This window comes from Macaca nemestrina, chromosome 20, assembly GCF_043159975.1.
Source record: "Macaca nemestrina isolate mMacNem1 chromosome 20, mMacNem.hap1, whole genome shotgun sequence".
In the NCBI taxonomy this organism is placed as follows: domain Eukaryota; kingdom Metazoa; phylum Chordata; class Mammalia; order Primates; family Cercopithecidae; genus Macaca; species Macaca nemestrina.
The window spans coordinates 4,530,222-4,542,831 of record NC_092144.1 but is presented as its reverse complement, the minus strand read 5'-3'; the positions used below and the strand labels follow the sequence as shown (position 1 = coordinate 4,542,831).

At 52.3% G+C, this 12,610-nt stretch overlaps 1 protein-coding gene across 4 annotated transcripts in view; it reads right to left on the bottom strand.

Annotated features, from left to right (window-relative positions):
- The window catches only part of LOC105487125 (ubiquitin like with PHD and ring finger domains 1), a 55,792-nt gene that overhangs the window by 20,089 nt on the left and 23,093 nt on the right, over positions 1-12,610 (bottom strand). For all 4 annotated transcript variants that reach the window (XM_071086727.1, XM_071086728.1, XM_071086729.1 and 1 more), the window contains exons 6-9: positions 3,570-3,670; positions 3,267-3,453; positions 635-758; positions 440-547 (exon numbers count right to left, since the gene is read on the bottom strand). In XM_071086727.1, coding sequence (XP_070942828.1) covers positions 440-547; positions 635-758; positions 3,267-3,453; positions 3,570-3,670 — 520 coding nt within the window. The remainder of the gene's footprint in view (positions 1-439; positions 548-634; positions 759-3,266; positions 3,454-3,569; positions 3,671-12,610) is intronic.

The window sequence follows — 12,610 nt, the reverse complement described above, 5'->3', positions numbered from 1 at the left end:
AACCACCTGGCTCCAACGTCACTAGTGCCAAAGTGTCTAGTCTGCCGTGACACACAGCCCACAGCTGACAGCACCCAGCACTGTCAACGCCCAGTCACAGGTGGGAGCTGCCCCAGTGACAGATCACAACCAGGGCTGAGACAGGTCCCTTTTAGCAGCTGCCACCCCTTCTCTGGGACAGGAGCTTTGGGAATGACCTTACGTGCCTCCGAGCAGAGAAGCACCAGCCCCCGCCCCCAAGGATTGATTTCAGGTCTCTGGTAAAATAAGGAGTGAACCCAAACCTGCACACGTTCCATACCCCTCTGCGGCCGGACAAGGCACCGCTGGGACCTGGTAAGCACCTTGACCCCTGGCTGGCGGAGGCCAGGAGAAAACTGCCCCCAGAAAAGCAGGACGAGCCCGCGTGGCCCATGGACCCCTGGGACGCTGCAGGTACCTGGACTCGGAATCGCCACATGGTGCCCACGGGGATCCCCGGGATGGGTCCGTAGTGGTTGGACGGGACGATGGTGCATTCCTTGGTGCGGCCCACACAGGCCATGCCCTGTCCCAGGCGCAGACACAAAGAACAATAGCGTGAGCCCTGGCAGGCGGGGAAGAGCCGCGGGCGCGTGGGGAGAACCCGCCTCACCTTGCCCCAGTCCCGCTGCGAGGACGATGTGGCCGAGGCCATCTTCGCCTTCTTCTTGCTCTCTCTCAGCCGCTCTCCCGCCAGCACCACCTCGCTAGCATCATTCCGGCACTCAGGACAGTACCTGTGGGGTCGGGATTGTCACTGCCCACGCCTAGCCTGGCAGACGTCTCAGCCAACACGTGCCCTCTGCCCATGTGCCACGGACACAGCTCTCCCCACCCCTTCCATGCTGCCCTGTCCACACTGCGGGCCACTTGGCACACGCACGAGGCTGTTTACATTTAAATTCATTCAAACTAACCCAGGTGCGGTGGATCACACCTGTAATCCCAGCACTCTGGGAGGCCGAGGTGGGCGGATCATCGAGGTCAGGAGTTCAAGACCAGCCTGGCCAACACGGTAAAACCCCATCTCTACTAAAAATACAAAAATCAGCCGGGTGTGGTGGTGGGCACCTGTAATCCCAGCTACTCGGGAGGCTGAGGCAGAAGAATCACTTGAAACCAGGAGGCAGGGGTTGCAGTGAGCCAAGGTTGCACCACTGCGCTCCAGCCTGGAGGACAGAGTAAGATTCCATCGAAAGAAAGAAAAGAAAGAAAAGAAAGGGAGGAAGGGAAGGGAGGGGAGGGAAGGGAAGAGGAGGGGAAGGGAAGGGAAAGGGGAGGGGGGGGAGGGAAGGGGAGGGGAGTGGGAGGGGAGGGGGAGGGGAAGGAAGGAAAGGAAGGAAAGGAAGGAAAGGAAGGAAAGGAAGGAAAGGAAGGAAAGGAGGGAGGGGGAAGGGAGGGAAGGGGAGGGAAGGGGAGGGGAGGGGAGGGGAGGGAGGGAAGGGAGGGAAGGGAGGGAGGGAAGGGAGGGAGGGGAGGGAAGGGAGGGGAGGAAGGGAGGGGAGGAAGAGAGGGGAGGAAGGGAGGGGAGGAAGGGAGGGGAGGAAACAAGCAAGCAGGTTCTCTGTTGGCCTTCCAGGGAGGATTCAACGGATCTTCCAACAGTGAGAGTGAACGCAATGTGGGATGTGGGAAATACACGGGCAGATTCCATGGGTGCCTTCTCCTTGCTGTGGACTCAGCTTCCCCATCTCCACGATGGGGGGCAGGGCAACAACAGCACCCACTTCTGCTCTGGAGGAGTGACCGCGAACACACGCAGGTCCTCAGACCCGAGCCCAGCGCGTCACAACCTCCCCATCCACATCCACAGTTGTCATCATGTGCACCAGGAACACAGTGGCTATGAAACCTCCTCTCACAGAAGCTGTGAAGTCCCCTGGGCTCTGTTCTCTGGCTGCCACAGGTCTCGCCCACTCAAGGAAAATGGGAAGATTTCCTCACCACTCCTCCGGTCTTTTTTTTTTTTTTTGAGACAGAGTCTCTGTCGCCAGGCTTGACTACAGTGGTACGATCTCAGCTCATGGCAACCTCCGCCTCCCGGGTTCAAGCGATTCTCCTGCCTCAGCCTCCTGAGTAGCTGGGATTACAGGCGCGTGGCACCACGCTTGGCTAATTTTTTGTATTTTAATAGAGACGGGGTTTCACCATCTTGGCCAGGCTGGTCTCAATATCCTGACCTCGTGATCCGCCCGCCTTAGCCTCCCAAAGTGCTGGGATTACAGGCGTGAGCCACTGCGCCTGACCCCATTTTTATTTTTCTAAAGAAATAGAGTCCCACTACCATCACCCAGGCTGGAGTACAGTGGCACGATCACAGTTCACTGCACCCTTGACATCTTGGGCTCCAGCGATCTGATCCTCCTACCTCGGCCTCCCAAGTGGCTGGGACCACAGACAAGCACCACCATACCCAGCTAGTTTTCTTAAATTTTTTGTAGAAATGAGGTCTCCAGGCTGGGCATGATGGCTCACACCTGTAATCCCAGCACTTTGGGAGGCTGAGGCAGGCAGATCATTTGAGGGAAGGCGTTCGAGACCAGCCTGGACAAGATGGTGGAACCCCGTCTCTACTAAAACTACAAAAATTAGCCGGGTGTGGTGGCGGGCACCTGTAATCCCAGCTACTCAGAACGCTGAGGCACGAGAATTGCTTGAACCTGGGAGGCAGAGGTTGCAGTGAACCTAGATAGTGCCATTGTACTCCAGTCTGGGTGACAGAGCAAGACTCCGTCTCAAGGCTGGGCGCAGTGGCTCATGTCTGTAATCCCAGCACTTTGGGAGGCCGAGGTAGGGAGATCATGAGGTCACGAGATCGAGACCATCCTGGCTAACACGGTGAAACCTCGCCTCTACTAAAAAAAAAAAAATACAAAAAAATTAGCCCAGCATGGTGGCGGGCGCTTGTAGTCCCAGCTACTCGGGAGGCTGAGAGAGGAGAATGGCATAAACCCAGGAGGCAGAGCTTGCAGTGAGCCGAGATCGCGCCATTGCACTCCAGCCTAGACGACAGAACGACACTCCATCTTGGAAAAAAAAGAAAAAAAAAGAAACGGGGTCTTTACGTTGCCCAGGCTGGTCTTGAACTCCTGAGCTCAAGTGATCCTCCCGCCTTGGCCTCCTGAAGCACTGGGATTGCAGGCGTGAGCCGCCGTGCCCGCCCCTCTCCTGCCTCTCCTCAGTGCCCCTCTGGGGATTTGTAGGGCACACTCTGGTCTCCCTGCGGCAGGCAGGGCTGCACTCACCACTCATCCTCGCTGGGAACACTGCTGAGGGGCGGGTTCAGGCAGTAGATGTGGAAGGCCATGTCACACTCATCGCACATGAGCTGCTTGTCAGGGTCCTGCCGGCCCCCGCACAGGTGGCACGCGCAGACCCGGCACAGTCTGTTCACGTCGTCCTTGCAGTGCTTGCAGGACGGCCCGCTCTTCCCTGGGCACGGGGCAGCAGGGTCAGCTCCGGCGGGGCCCGGCCAAGCCAGAGACGGGACAAGAGCCCCCGCCCCGTGCCCACCGCGGAAGATGGGGAAAGGCTGGCTCAGAACTCACGTCTCATAGGGTTGTCAACCATAGGGCTCCCTTCGCCCGGACGCTCAATCTTGAAGACTTCGTCCACGAAGATGATCCGACAGTCATTCAGAGAATCATCCCTGCAAGGAATGAGGACGCTGGAACATTCTGGCCGCCTGACCCTGCCGAGGCCCCTAAATCTACTCTCAGAGCACTTGAACACCACGTGTTCTCAGGGTGCCTGGGGCAACAGCTCAGCTACGCCCCCTACCAATCAAAGCCACACTCACAGAAGATGAGAATACAGAAACCAGAGTTTCGTTGTAGGATGCCCTGGGGAGGATGAGTTTGAACCTTTGGCTAAGGAGCGCCAAACCAACAAGAACGGACAAGCAAGACTCATAACAGTTGGCCGGGCATGGTAGCTCAGACCTATAATTCCAGCACTTTGGGAGGCCGAGGTGGGTGGATCACGAGGTCAGGAGTTCGAGACTAGCATGGCCAACATAGTGAAACCCCATCTCTACTAAGAATACAAAAAGCCGGGCATGGTGGCGCGTGCCTGTAATCCCAGCTACTCGGGAGGCTGAGGCAAGAGAATCGCTTGAACCTAGGAGGTGGAGGTTGTGGTGAGCCGAGATGATCATGCCACTGCACTCCAGCCTGGGCGACAGAGCGAGACTCCGTCTCAAAAAGAAAAAAAACACAAAGGCAACGTTTGATCCAACGGCCTACATCGAAATACAAGAACTTCTGTGAGTGAAACTGATCCCCCAGATCAATAATCCGACATCTCCATCAGCAACGACCGAGGGAAACAGCATCTGAACACACGCTGCGTGTGTAATTCTAAACTTTCTAATAAACACGGTTGAGAGGTAGACACAGGTGGAAGCAATTGAAGTATGTTCCATAGAACCCAGCGTAGACAGAAGATTATTTCAACATGGAATGAGTATGAAAATGTTATTAATGAGCTACTTTACATTCTTCTTTTGTATCAGGTCTCTGAAAGCCCACGTGTATTTTTTTTTTTTTCTTTTGAGAAGGAGTCTCGCTCTGTCGCCCAGGCTGGAGTGCAGTGGCGCGATCTCAGCTCATTGCAAGCTCCACCTCCCGGGTTCATGCCATTCTCCTGCCTCAGCCTCCCGAGTAGCTGGGACTACAGTCGCCCACCACCACGCCCGGCTAATTTTTTGTATTTTTAGTAGAGACGGGGTTTCACCGTGTTAACCAGGATGGTCTCGATCTCCTGACCTCGTGATCCGCCCACCTCGGCCTCCCAAAGTGCTGGGATTACAGGCGTGAGCCACCGCGCCCGGCACCCTGTGTGTATTTTACACTCATGTACATTCCAGTTCCTCCTGGCCACGTTTCGAGCACAGCACACGTGGTTCTTGGCTATGGGACAGTGTGGGAACACATCGACCCACCACCTCACAGGGAGCACAGACGCACGCAGCCAGCGACATCTTCTGGTCATCTCTACAGTCTGGATAGAGCCATTTGGACCTCCTGGGAAAAATGACCAGGATTCCTCAACAAATAAAGTGTTAAGGAAAAGGAGGCTGAGGCAGGAGGATTGCTTCAGCCCAGGAATTCAAGGCTGCAGTGAGCTATCATTGCACCACTGCACTCTAGCCTGGGTGAGAGAGCAAAACTCCGTCTCAAAAAAAAAAAAAAAAAAAAAAAAAGCATATTCTAAGACTGGGTTTAGTGGCTCATACCTATGATCCCAGCACACTTTGGGAGGCTGAGACAGGCATATCACTTGAACTCAAAAGTTCGAGACGAATCTGGGCAACATAGCCAGACCGCCCCCATTGCTACTGGAAAAAAAAAAAAAAAATGGCCGGGTGCAGTGGCTCACACCTGCAATCGCAGCACTTTGGGAGGTCGAGGCAGGTAGATGACCTAAGGTCAGGAGTTCAAGACCAGCCTGGCCAACATGGTGAAACCCCTTCTCTACTCAAAATACAAAAAAAAAAAAAAAAAAAAAGAGCCAGGTGCAGTGGTGCATGTCTGTAATCCCAGCTACTCGGGAGGCTAAGACAGGAGAATCGCTTGATCCTGGGAGGCGGAAGTTACAGTGAGCCGAGATCGCACCACTGCACTGCACCACGGGTGATACAGCGAGACTTTGTCTCACCCAAAAAAAAAAAAATAGCCAGGCATGGTGGTGCACACCTATGGTCCCAGCTACTTGGGAGGCTGAGGTGGGAGGATTGCTTGAGCCCAGGAGGTTGGGGCTACAGTGAACTGAAAGTTTGCCACTGCACTCCAGCCTGGGCAACAGAGCAAGACCTTATCTCAAAAAAAAAAAAAAAAAAAAACTGACCAAAACAAAACTGTCTCATGCCAGGTGCGGTGGCTGACGCCTATAGGCCCAGCACTTTGAGAGGCCGAGGCGGGTGGATCACCTGAGATCAGGATCGCTTGAACCCGGGAGCCAGAAATTGCTGTTAGCTGAGATCTCGCCACTGCCCTCACAGAATGAGATCTTGTCTCAAAACAAACAAGCAAACCCGTCTTATTCTTGCTGTACAAATAAATGAGCAGGGAGGGAAAGGTCTCAGATCCTAAAAAATAATAAAATTGGCAAAGACTGACAAAAATAAAGAGAAAACACAAATTCGCAAAACCAAGAATAAAACAGGGATCTCACTAGATCCTTCAGGCATCAGAGAATAAAGAAATAATACAAATGACTTTATGCTCAGGGAAACGTGCTAATTCCCCAAAACCCAGAAAGTACTTAAGCTCAAACAGGCTGAAACAGATAGTCCAGATAGTCACATAACCATAGAAGAAATTCAATTCATAAAAGTTCCCCCGAAAGACATCTCCAGATCTCCATGGCCTCATTAAAGCTTCCCCCCCACACCCGCCCCCCGAGACGGAGTTTTGCTCTGTCATCCAGGCTGGAGTGCAATGGCACGATCATAGCTCACTGCAACCTTCACCTCCCAGGTTCAAACAATTCTCCTGCCTCAGCCTCCCAAGTAGCTGGAACTGCAGGTGCACACCACCATGCCCAGATAATGTCTGTATTTTTAGTAGAGACGGGGGTTTCACACCATGTTGGCCAGGCTGTTCTCGAACTCCTGACCTCTAGTGATCCACCCACCTCGGCCTCTCACAGTGCTGGAATTACAGCATTGGCCACTGTGCCCAACCCATGGTCTCATTAAAGGATTCTATCAAACCTTTAAAGGCGAATTAACGTAAATTTTACACAATCGTTTCCAGAAAACAGAAAAAGGAGTAAACATTTCCCAGCTCACGTTATAAGGCCGGTATTGACCAAACCAACAAAGACCATGCAAAACAAGAAAACTGCAGACCACTGTTTCTTATTAACTTAGTCAAATAAATCCGAAACTGACCGGGAGAAGTGGCTAACGCCTGTAATCCTAAAACTTTGAGAGGCCAAGGCGGGCGGATCATCTGAGGTCAGGAATTCGAGATCAGCCTGGCCAACATGGAGAAACCCCACCTCTACTAAAATTACAAAAATAAACTGGGTGTGCTGGCACGCACCTGTAATCCCAGCTACTCCGTGCGCAGGCTGAGGCAGGAGAATCGTTTGAATCCGGGAGGCAGAGGTTGCAGTGAGCTGAGATCACATCACTGCACTCCAGAGCCTGGGCAACAGAGCAAGACTCTGTCTCAAAAAACAAACAAATAAATCTTAAACCGCAAAAAATCCTGGAAACAGCTCAGATATCCAATGGGTCGTTGAAAAAAAAAAAAAAAACAGTGGCCCATCTATACCACAGAATACTACTCAGGGGTGAAAAGGAATGAGCTACTGATACGCGATAACTTTAGTTAATCCGTAATTATGGAGTGGGGAAAAAAAGAATCAATCCCAAAAGGTTACATACTGTGTGATTCCATTTATGTAACAGGAGTCCTTATTACAAAGTTGAAATTATAAAATCCTTGAAATTACAAAATTGTATCAACAGAGAACAAAAGAGAGCGAGACTCCGTCTCAAACAAAAAGAAAAAATTAGTGCTTGCCAGGGGTCAGGGACCAGCTGGGGATGGGGAGGTGGCTATAAAAGGGGCAATGAGAAGGATTTTATGGGGAGGAAACTCACTCTTGACTATCAAAGTCAATATCCCAGTTGCAGTAACACAGTATAGTTTATTAATATAAGATGTTACTGGCCGGGCGCGGTGGCTCAAGCCTGTAATCCCAGCACTTTGGGAGGCCGAGATGGGCGGATCACGAGGTCAGGAGATCGAGACTATCCTGGCTAACACGGTGAAACCCCGTCTCTACTAAGAAATACAAAAAATAGCCGGGCGAGGTGGCAGCGCCTGTAGTCCCAGCTACTCGGGAGGCTGAGGCCGGAGAATGGCGTGAACCCGGGAGGCGGAGCTTGCAGTGAGCTGAGATCCGGCCACTGCACTCCAGCCTGGGCTACAGAGCGAGACTCCGTCTCAAAAAAAAAAAAAAAAAAAAAAGATGTTACCATTGGGGGAAATTGAATAAAGGGTACGCGGCTTTTTTTTTTTTTTTTTCTGACTCTCTTGCTGTTGCCCAGGCTGGAGGGCAGGGGTGTGATCATAGCTCGCTGCGCCTCGACCTCCCAGGCTCAAGCGATCCTCCCACCTCAGTCTCCCAAAGTGCTGGGAAGACAGGCGTGAGCCACTGCGCCTAGCCATCTCTACATTATAACTGCCTGTGAATCTACACTGCAAGGTAAAATTTAATGAAAATGAACGATGATTGAATTGACCCCCACACTGCGGAGACACCAGTGCAGAGGGTTTGCATTTAGAAGTCAGCCCTGGCAAAAGCTGGTAGCTCCTAGCACTGCCCAGAGCGGGATGGGGCCCAGCCACCTATCTGAGCCTGCCAATCTCAGAGGCCGCTCAGCCGTCTCTGCCGCCGTTGCTCGCGTGTTGTCTCAGAGTACCCATCTCCCTAGTCTGTCATCTGCAGATCTGTCTCCCGCACCAGGCTGGGTGCCTCCTAAGACAGCGACTGCTGGTGCGTTTCTCTGTCTCATCTTGTATGATGCCTGACTCAGCAGTTGATGAAAGTCGAAGCGGCTAACGACGGGCACATATCACAAACTCACTGCGAGGCACACCTCGACTCCACATGACCTCACTGCGTCCCTGGAAGCTCCTGTGGGGCTGGAAAGGGACAATGTCTGCCCCAGAGCTGCCTGGACCGAGCACCCCCTCCCTTTCCCGCTGTGCCTCCTGCATCCCCAGAGGGCTCGGGACACCAGCGTGAATGAATCAAAGAACCCCGAATGCCCCAACGTGTGGTCGGCCAGGTATCTTCGTTTCCCTGCCTGGTGACACCCCTTCCTCGTGACAGTCAGTGTGCAGAAAAGCGGTTTTCGGCTGGGCACGGTGGCTCACGCCTGTAATCCCAGCACTTTGGGAGGCCAAGGTGGGTGGATCACAAGGTCAGGAGATGGAGACCACAGTGAAACCCCGTCTCTACTAAAAATACAAAAAATTAGCCAGGCGCGGTGGTGGGCACCTATAGTCCCAGCTACTCGGGAGGATAAGGCAGGAGAATGGCATGAACCCGGGAGGCGGAGCTTGCAGTGAGCTGAGATCGCACCACTGCACTCCAGCCTGGGTGGCAGAGCGAGACTCCATCTCAAAAAAAAAAAAAAAAAGTGGTTTTCTTCTGCTGGGGAAGGGACTGAGGTGGAGGAAGCTCGTGGGTGCTGGCTGTGCAGGTTATCCGGGCAGGTTATCCATCTCTGGGTAAACGGACAGCAGCTGGTGTATAACTGGTGCAGATGGAGCCTAAGGTGGCCCCCCAGCCCCCACCTTCTGGTAACCATGCATTTGTGGGCATTTCTCCCCATAAAAGTATGGGCAAGACTGTGACTTAAACCTAACCCATAAGAACACAGCAGAGCTGACGGACTGTCGCTCAATGCTCTATATCTCACTAGCCGACTAGCTGAAGACCTCCCTTGCTGGCTTGATGTCAGTAGCCACATCAGAGGGGCCCACAGGGCATGGAACTGCAGGCGGGTCCTGGGAACTGCAGGCAGCCTCCAGGAGCCAAGTTAAAAATAAATGAAGCCCCCATCCTTCAACCGCAAAGACGTGGATTGTATCAGCCACCACGAGAGCTTGGAAGGGGTTGTATGACTCTGTTCTCGTGTTGTTAATAAAGACATACTAAATAATAAAGACTGAGTAATTTAGAAAGGAAAAAGGTTTAATGGACTCACAGTTCCGCATAGCTGGGGAGGCCTCACAATCATGGTGGAAGGTGAATGAGGAGCACAGGCACATCTTACATGGCAGGAGGCAAGAGAGTATGTGTAGGGGAACTGCCCTTTGTAAAACCAGATTGGCTGGGCGCAGTGGCTCACGACTGTAATCCAGCACTTTTGGGGGCTGAGGTGGGTGGATCACCTGAGGTCAGGAGTTCAAGACCAGCCTGGCCAACATGGTGAAACTCTGTCTCCACTAAAAATACAACAATTAGCTGCACGTGGTGGTGGGCACCAGTAATCCCAGCTACTTGAGGGACTGAGGCAGGAGGATCCCTTGAACCCAGGAGGTGGAGGTTACAGTGAGCAGAGATCCAGCCTGGGCAACAAGAACGAGACTCCGTCTCAAAAAAAAAAAAAAAAAAGAAAAAAACGTTAATCACCAGCATTTAAAAATCAGATTCCATATAATAATCCAGATAATTTGTTTCTCAGAAAATCTCAGGGTCAGAATCGCCCCTAGCAGAGAATAAATACCAATTCCACACCACACCCAAGTAATGCCGTGATGGCCCAGACTCAGTCTTCCACAGCCTTCCACTGTGAAGTCTTCCACAGCTTCCGCAGCCCCAGCCACTCTCCTCCCTCCACTGCAGCTCACTGACCTCCCTGCCGGGCCACAGATGCACCATAAATGTCCCAGGACCTCTGCGCTTGCTGTACCTGTACTTGGAACGCCATTGCCAAGATGCTCATGTTTATAGACAACATGTCATGGGCTATCACTTGGCCACAAAAAGGAAGGAAACTCCAACCAGGCTACAGCCTGATGCACCTCAAGGACATCATGCTCAGTGACGTCAGTGAACAGATGCAAAAGGACAAATCCTGTGTGATCCCATTCCTAGGAGGTCCCCCGAGTCGTCAGATTCACAGAGATGGAAAGTAGGATGCAGGGATGTCAGGGGCTGGGGAGTGAGCGTTTCATGGGGTCAGAGTTTCAGTTTGGGAAAAGGACAAAGTAGTGGAGACGGCAGAATAACAACATAAATGCGTTTAATGCCACTGAACTGTGCACTTAAACATGGTTCAAATGGTAAATTTTCGACCAGGCACAGTGGCTCATGCCTATAATCCCAGCACTGTGGGAGGCAGAGGCGGGCAAATCACTTGAGGTCAGGAGTTCAAGACCAGCCTGGCCAATATGGTGAAACCCAGACTCTACTAAAAAATATATATATATAAAAATTAGCCAGGCATGGTAGCAGGCACCTATAATCCCACATACTTGGGAGGCTGAGGCAGGAGAATCACCTGAATCTGGGAGGCAGAGGCTGCAGTGAGCCAAGATCATGCCACTATACCCCAGCCTGGGCAACAGAGGGAGACTCTGTCTTAAAAAAAAAAAAAAAAAAAAAAAAAGGGCCGGGCGCGGTGGCTCAAGCCTGTAATCCCAGCACTTTCAGAGGCCAAGACGGGCGGATCACGAGGCCAGGAGATCGAGACCATCCTGGCTAACACGGTGAAACCCCGTCTCTACTAAAAAATACAAAAAACTAGCCGGGCGCGGTGGCGGGCGCCTGTAGTCCCAGCTACTCGGGAGGCTGAGGCAGGAGAATGGCGTAAACCCGGGAGGCGGAGCTTGCAGTGAGCTGAGATCCGGTCACTGCACTCAGCCTGGGCAACAGAGCAAGACTCTGTCTCAAAGAAAAAAAAAAAAAAAGGTAAATTTTCTGTTACATCTATTTTATCACACACACACACACACACACACACAAAGAAGCAAGGGAGAAAGAAGAGGGTCTGCAAAGTTTTTCTGCAAAGGGTCAGACAGGAAGGATTTTCAGCTTTGTAGGCCACATAGTCTCTGTTACAACTATGCAACTCTGACCTTATAACACAAAAGCAACCACAGGTAGTAAGATAAAAATGGGCGTGACTGTGTCCCAATAAAATTTTGTCAAAGCAGGCAGAGGACCACAGCAGGCCTCTGGACTGCAGTTTGCTGACTCCTAAGCAGTGTGGTTTTGTAAATATGGTTATGAACAGAATGCCCCCAGAAAGCTGGTAACAGTGATGTCGCCAAAAAGGGGAACTGGGTGACCAGGCAGAGGAGGGGGAATCTTCATGTGTGGTCTTGGGTACTTTCTGAATTTTGACCCTGTGAATGGTACCTATTCACCAAATTTGAAACAAACAAAAGAGAAAAAGCTTGAGGCCGGGCCTAGTGGCTCACGCCTGTAATCCCAGCACTTTGGGAGGACGAGGTGGGGGGATCACAAAGTCAAGAAATCAAGACCATCCTGGTTAACACGGTGAAACCCCGTCTCTACTAAAAATACAAAAAAATGAGCCGGGCGAGGTGGCGGGCGCCTGTAGTCCCAGCTACTCGGGAGGCTGAGGCAGGAGAATGGCGTGAACCCAGGAGAAGGAGCTTGCAGTGAGCTGAGATTGTGCCACTGTGCTCCAGCCTGGGCAAGAGAGTGAGACTCTGCCTCAAAAAACAACAACAACAACAACAACCAAAAAAAAACGAGAAAAAGGAAGCTTGACAACTCTGCCTGTCAGGGCCCGGCGGTCAGAGACGGTTCCGTGGGCAGAGGCACTCAGGGGCCCAAGGTGGTCGGTCTTAGAAAGATGCTTAGATGGCCGGGCGCAGTGGCTCAAGCCTGTAATCCCAGCACTTTGGGAGGCCGAGACGGGTGGATCACGAGGTCAGGAGATCGAGACCATCCTGGCTAACACGGTGAAACCCCGTCTCTACTAAGAAATACAAAAAACTAGCCGGGCGAGGTGGCAGGCGCCTGTAGTCCCAGCTACTCGGGAGGCTGAGGCCGGAGAATGGCGTGAACCCGGGAGGCGGAGCTTGCA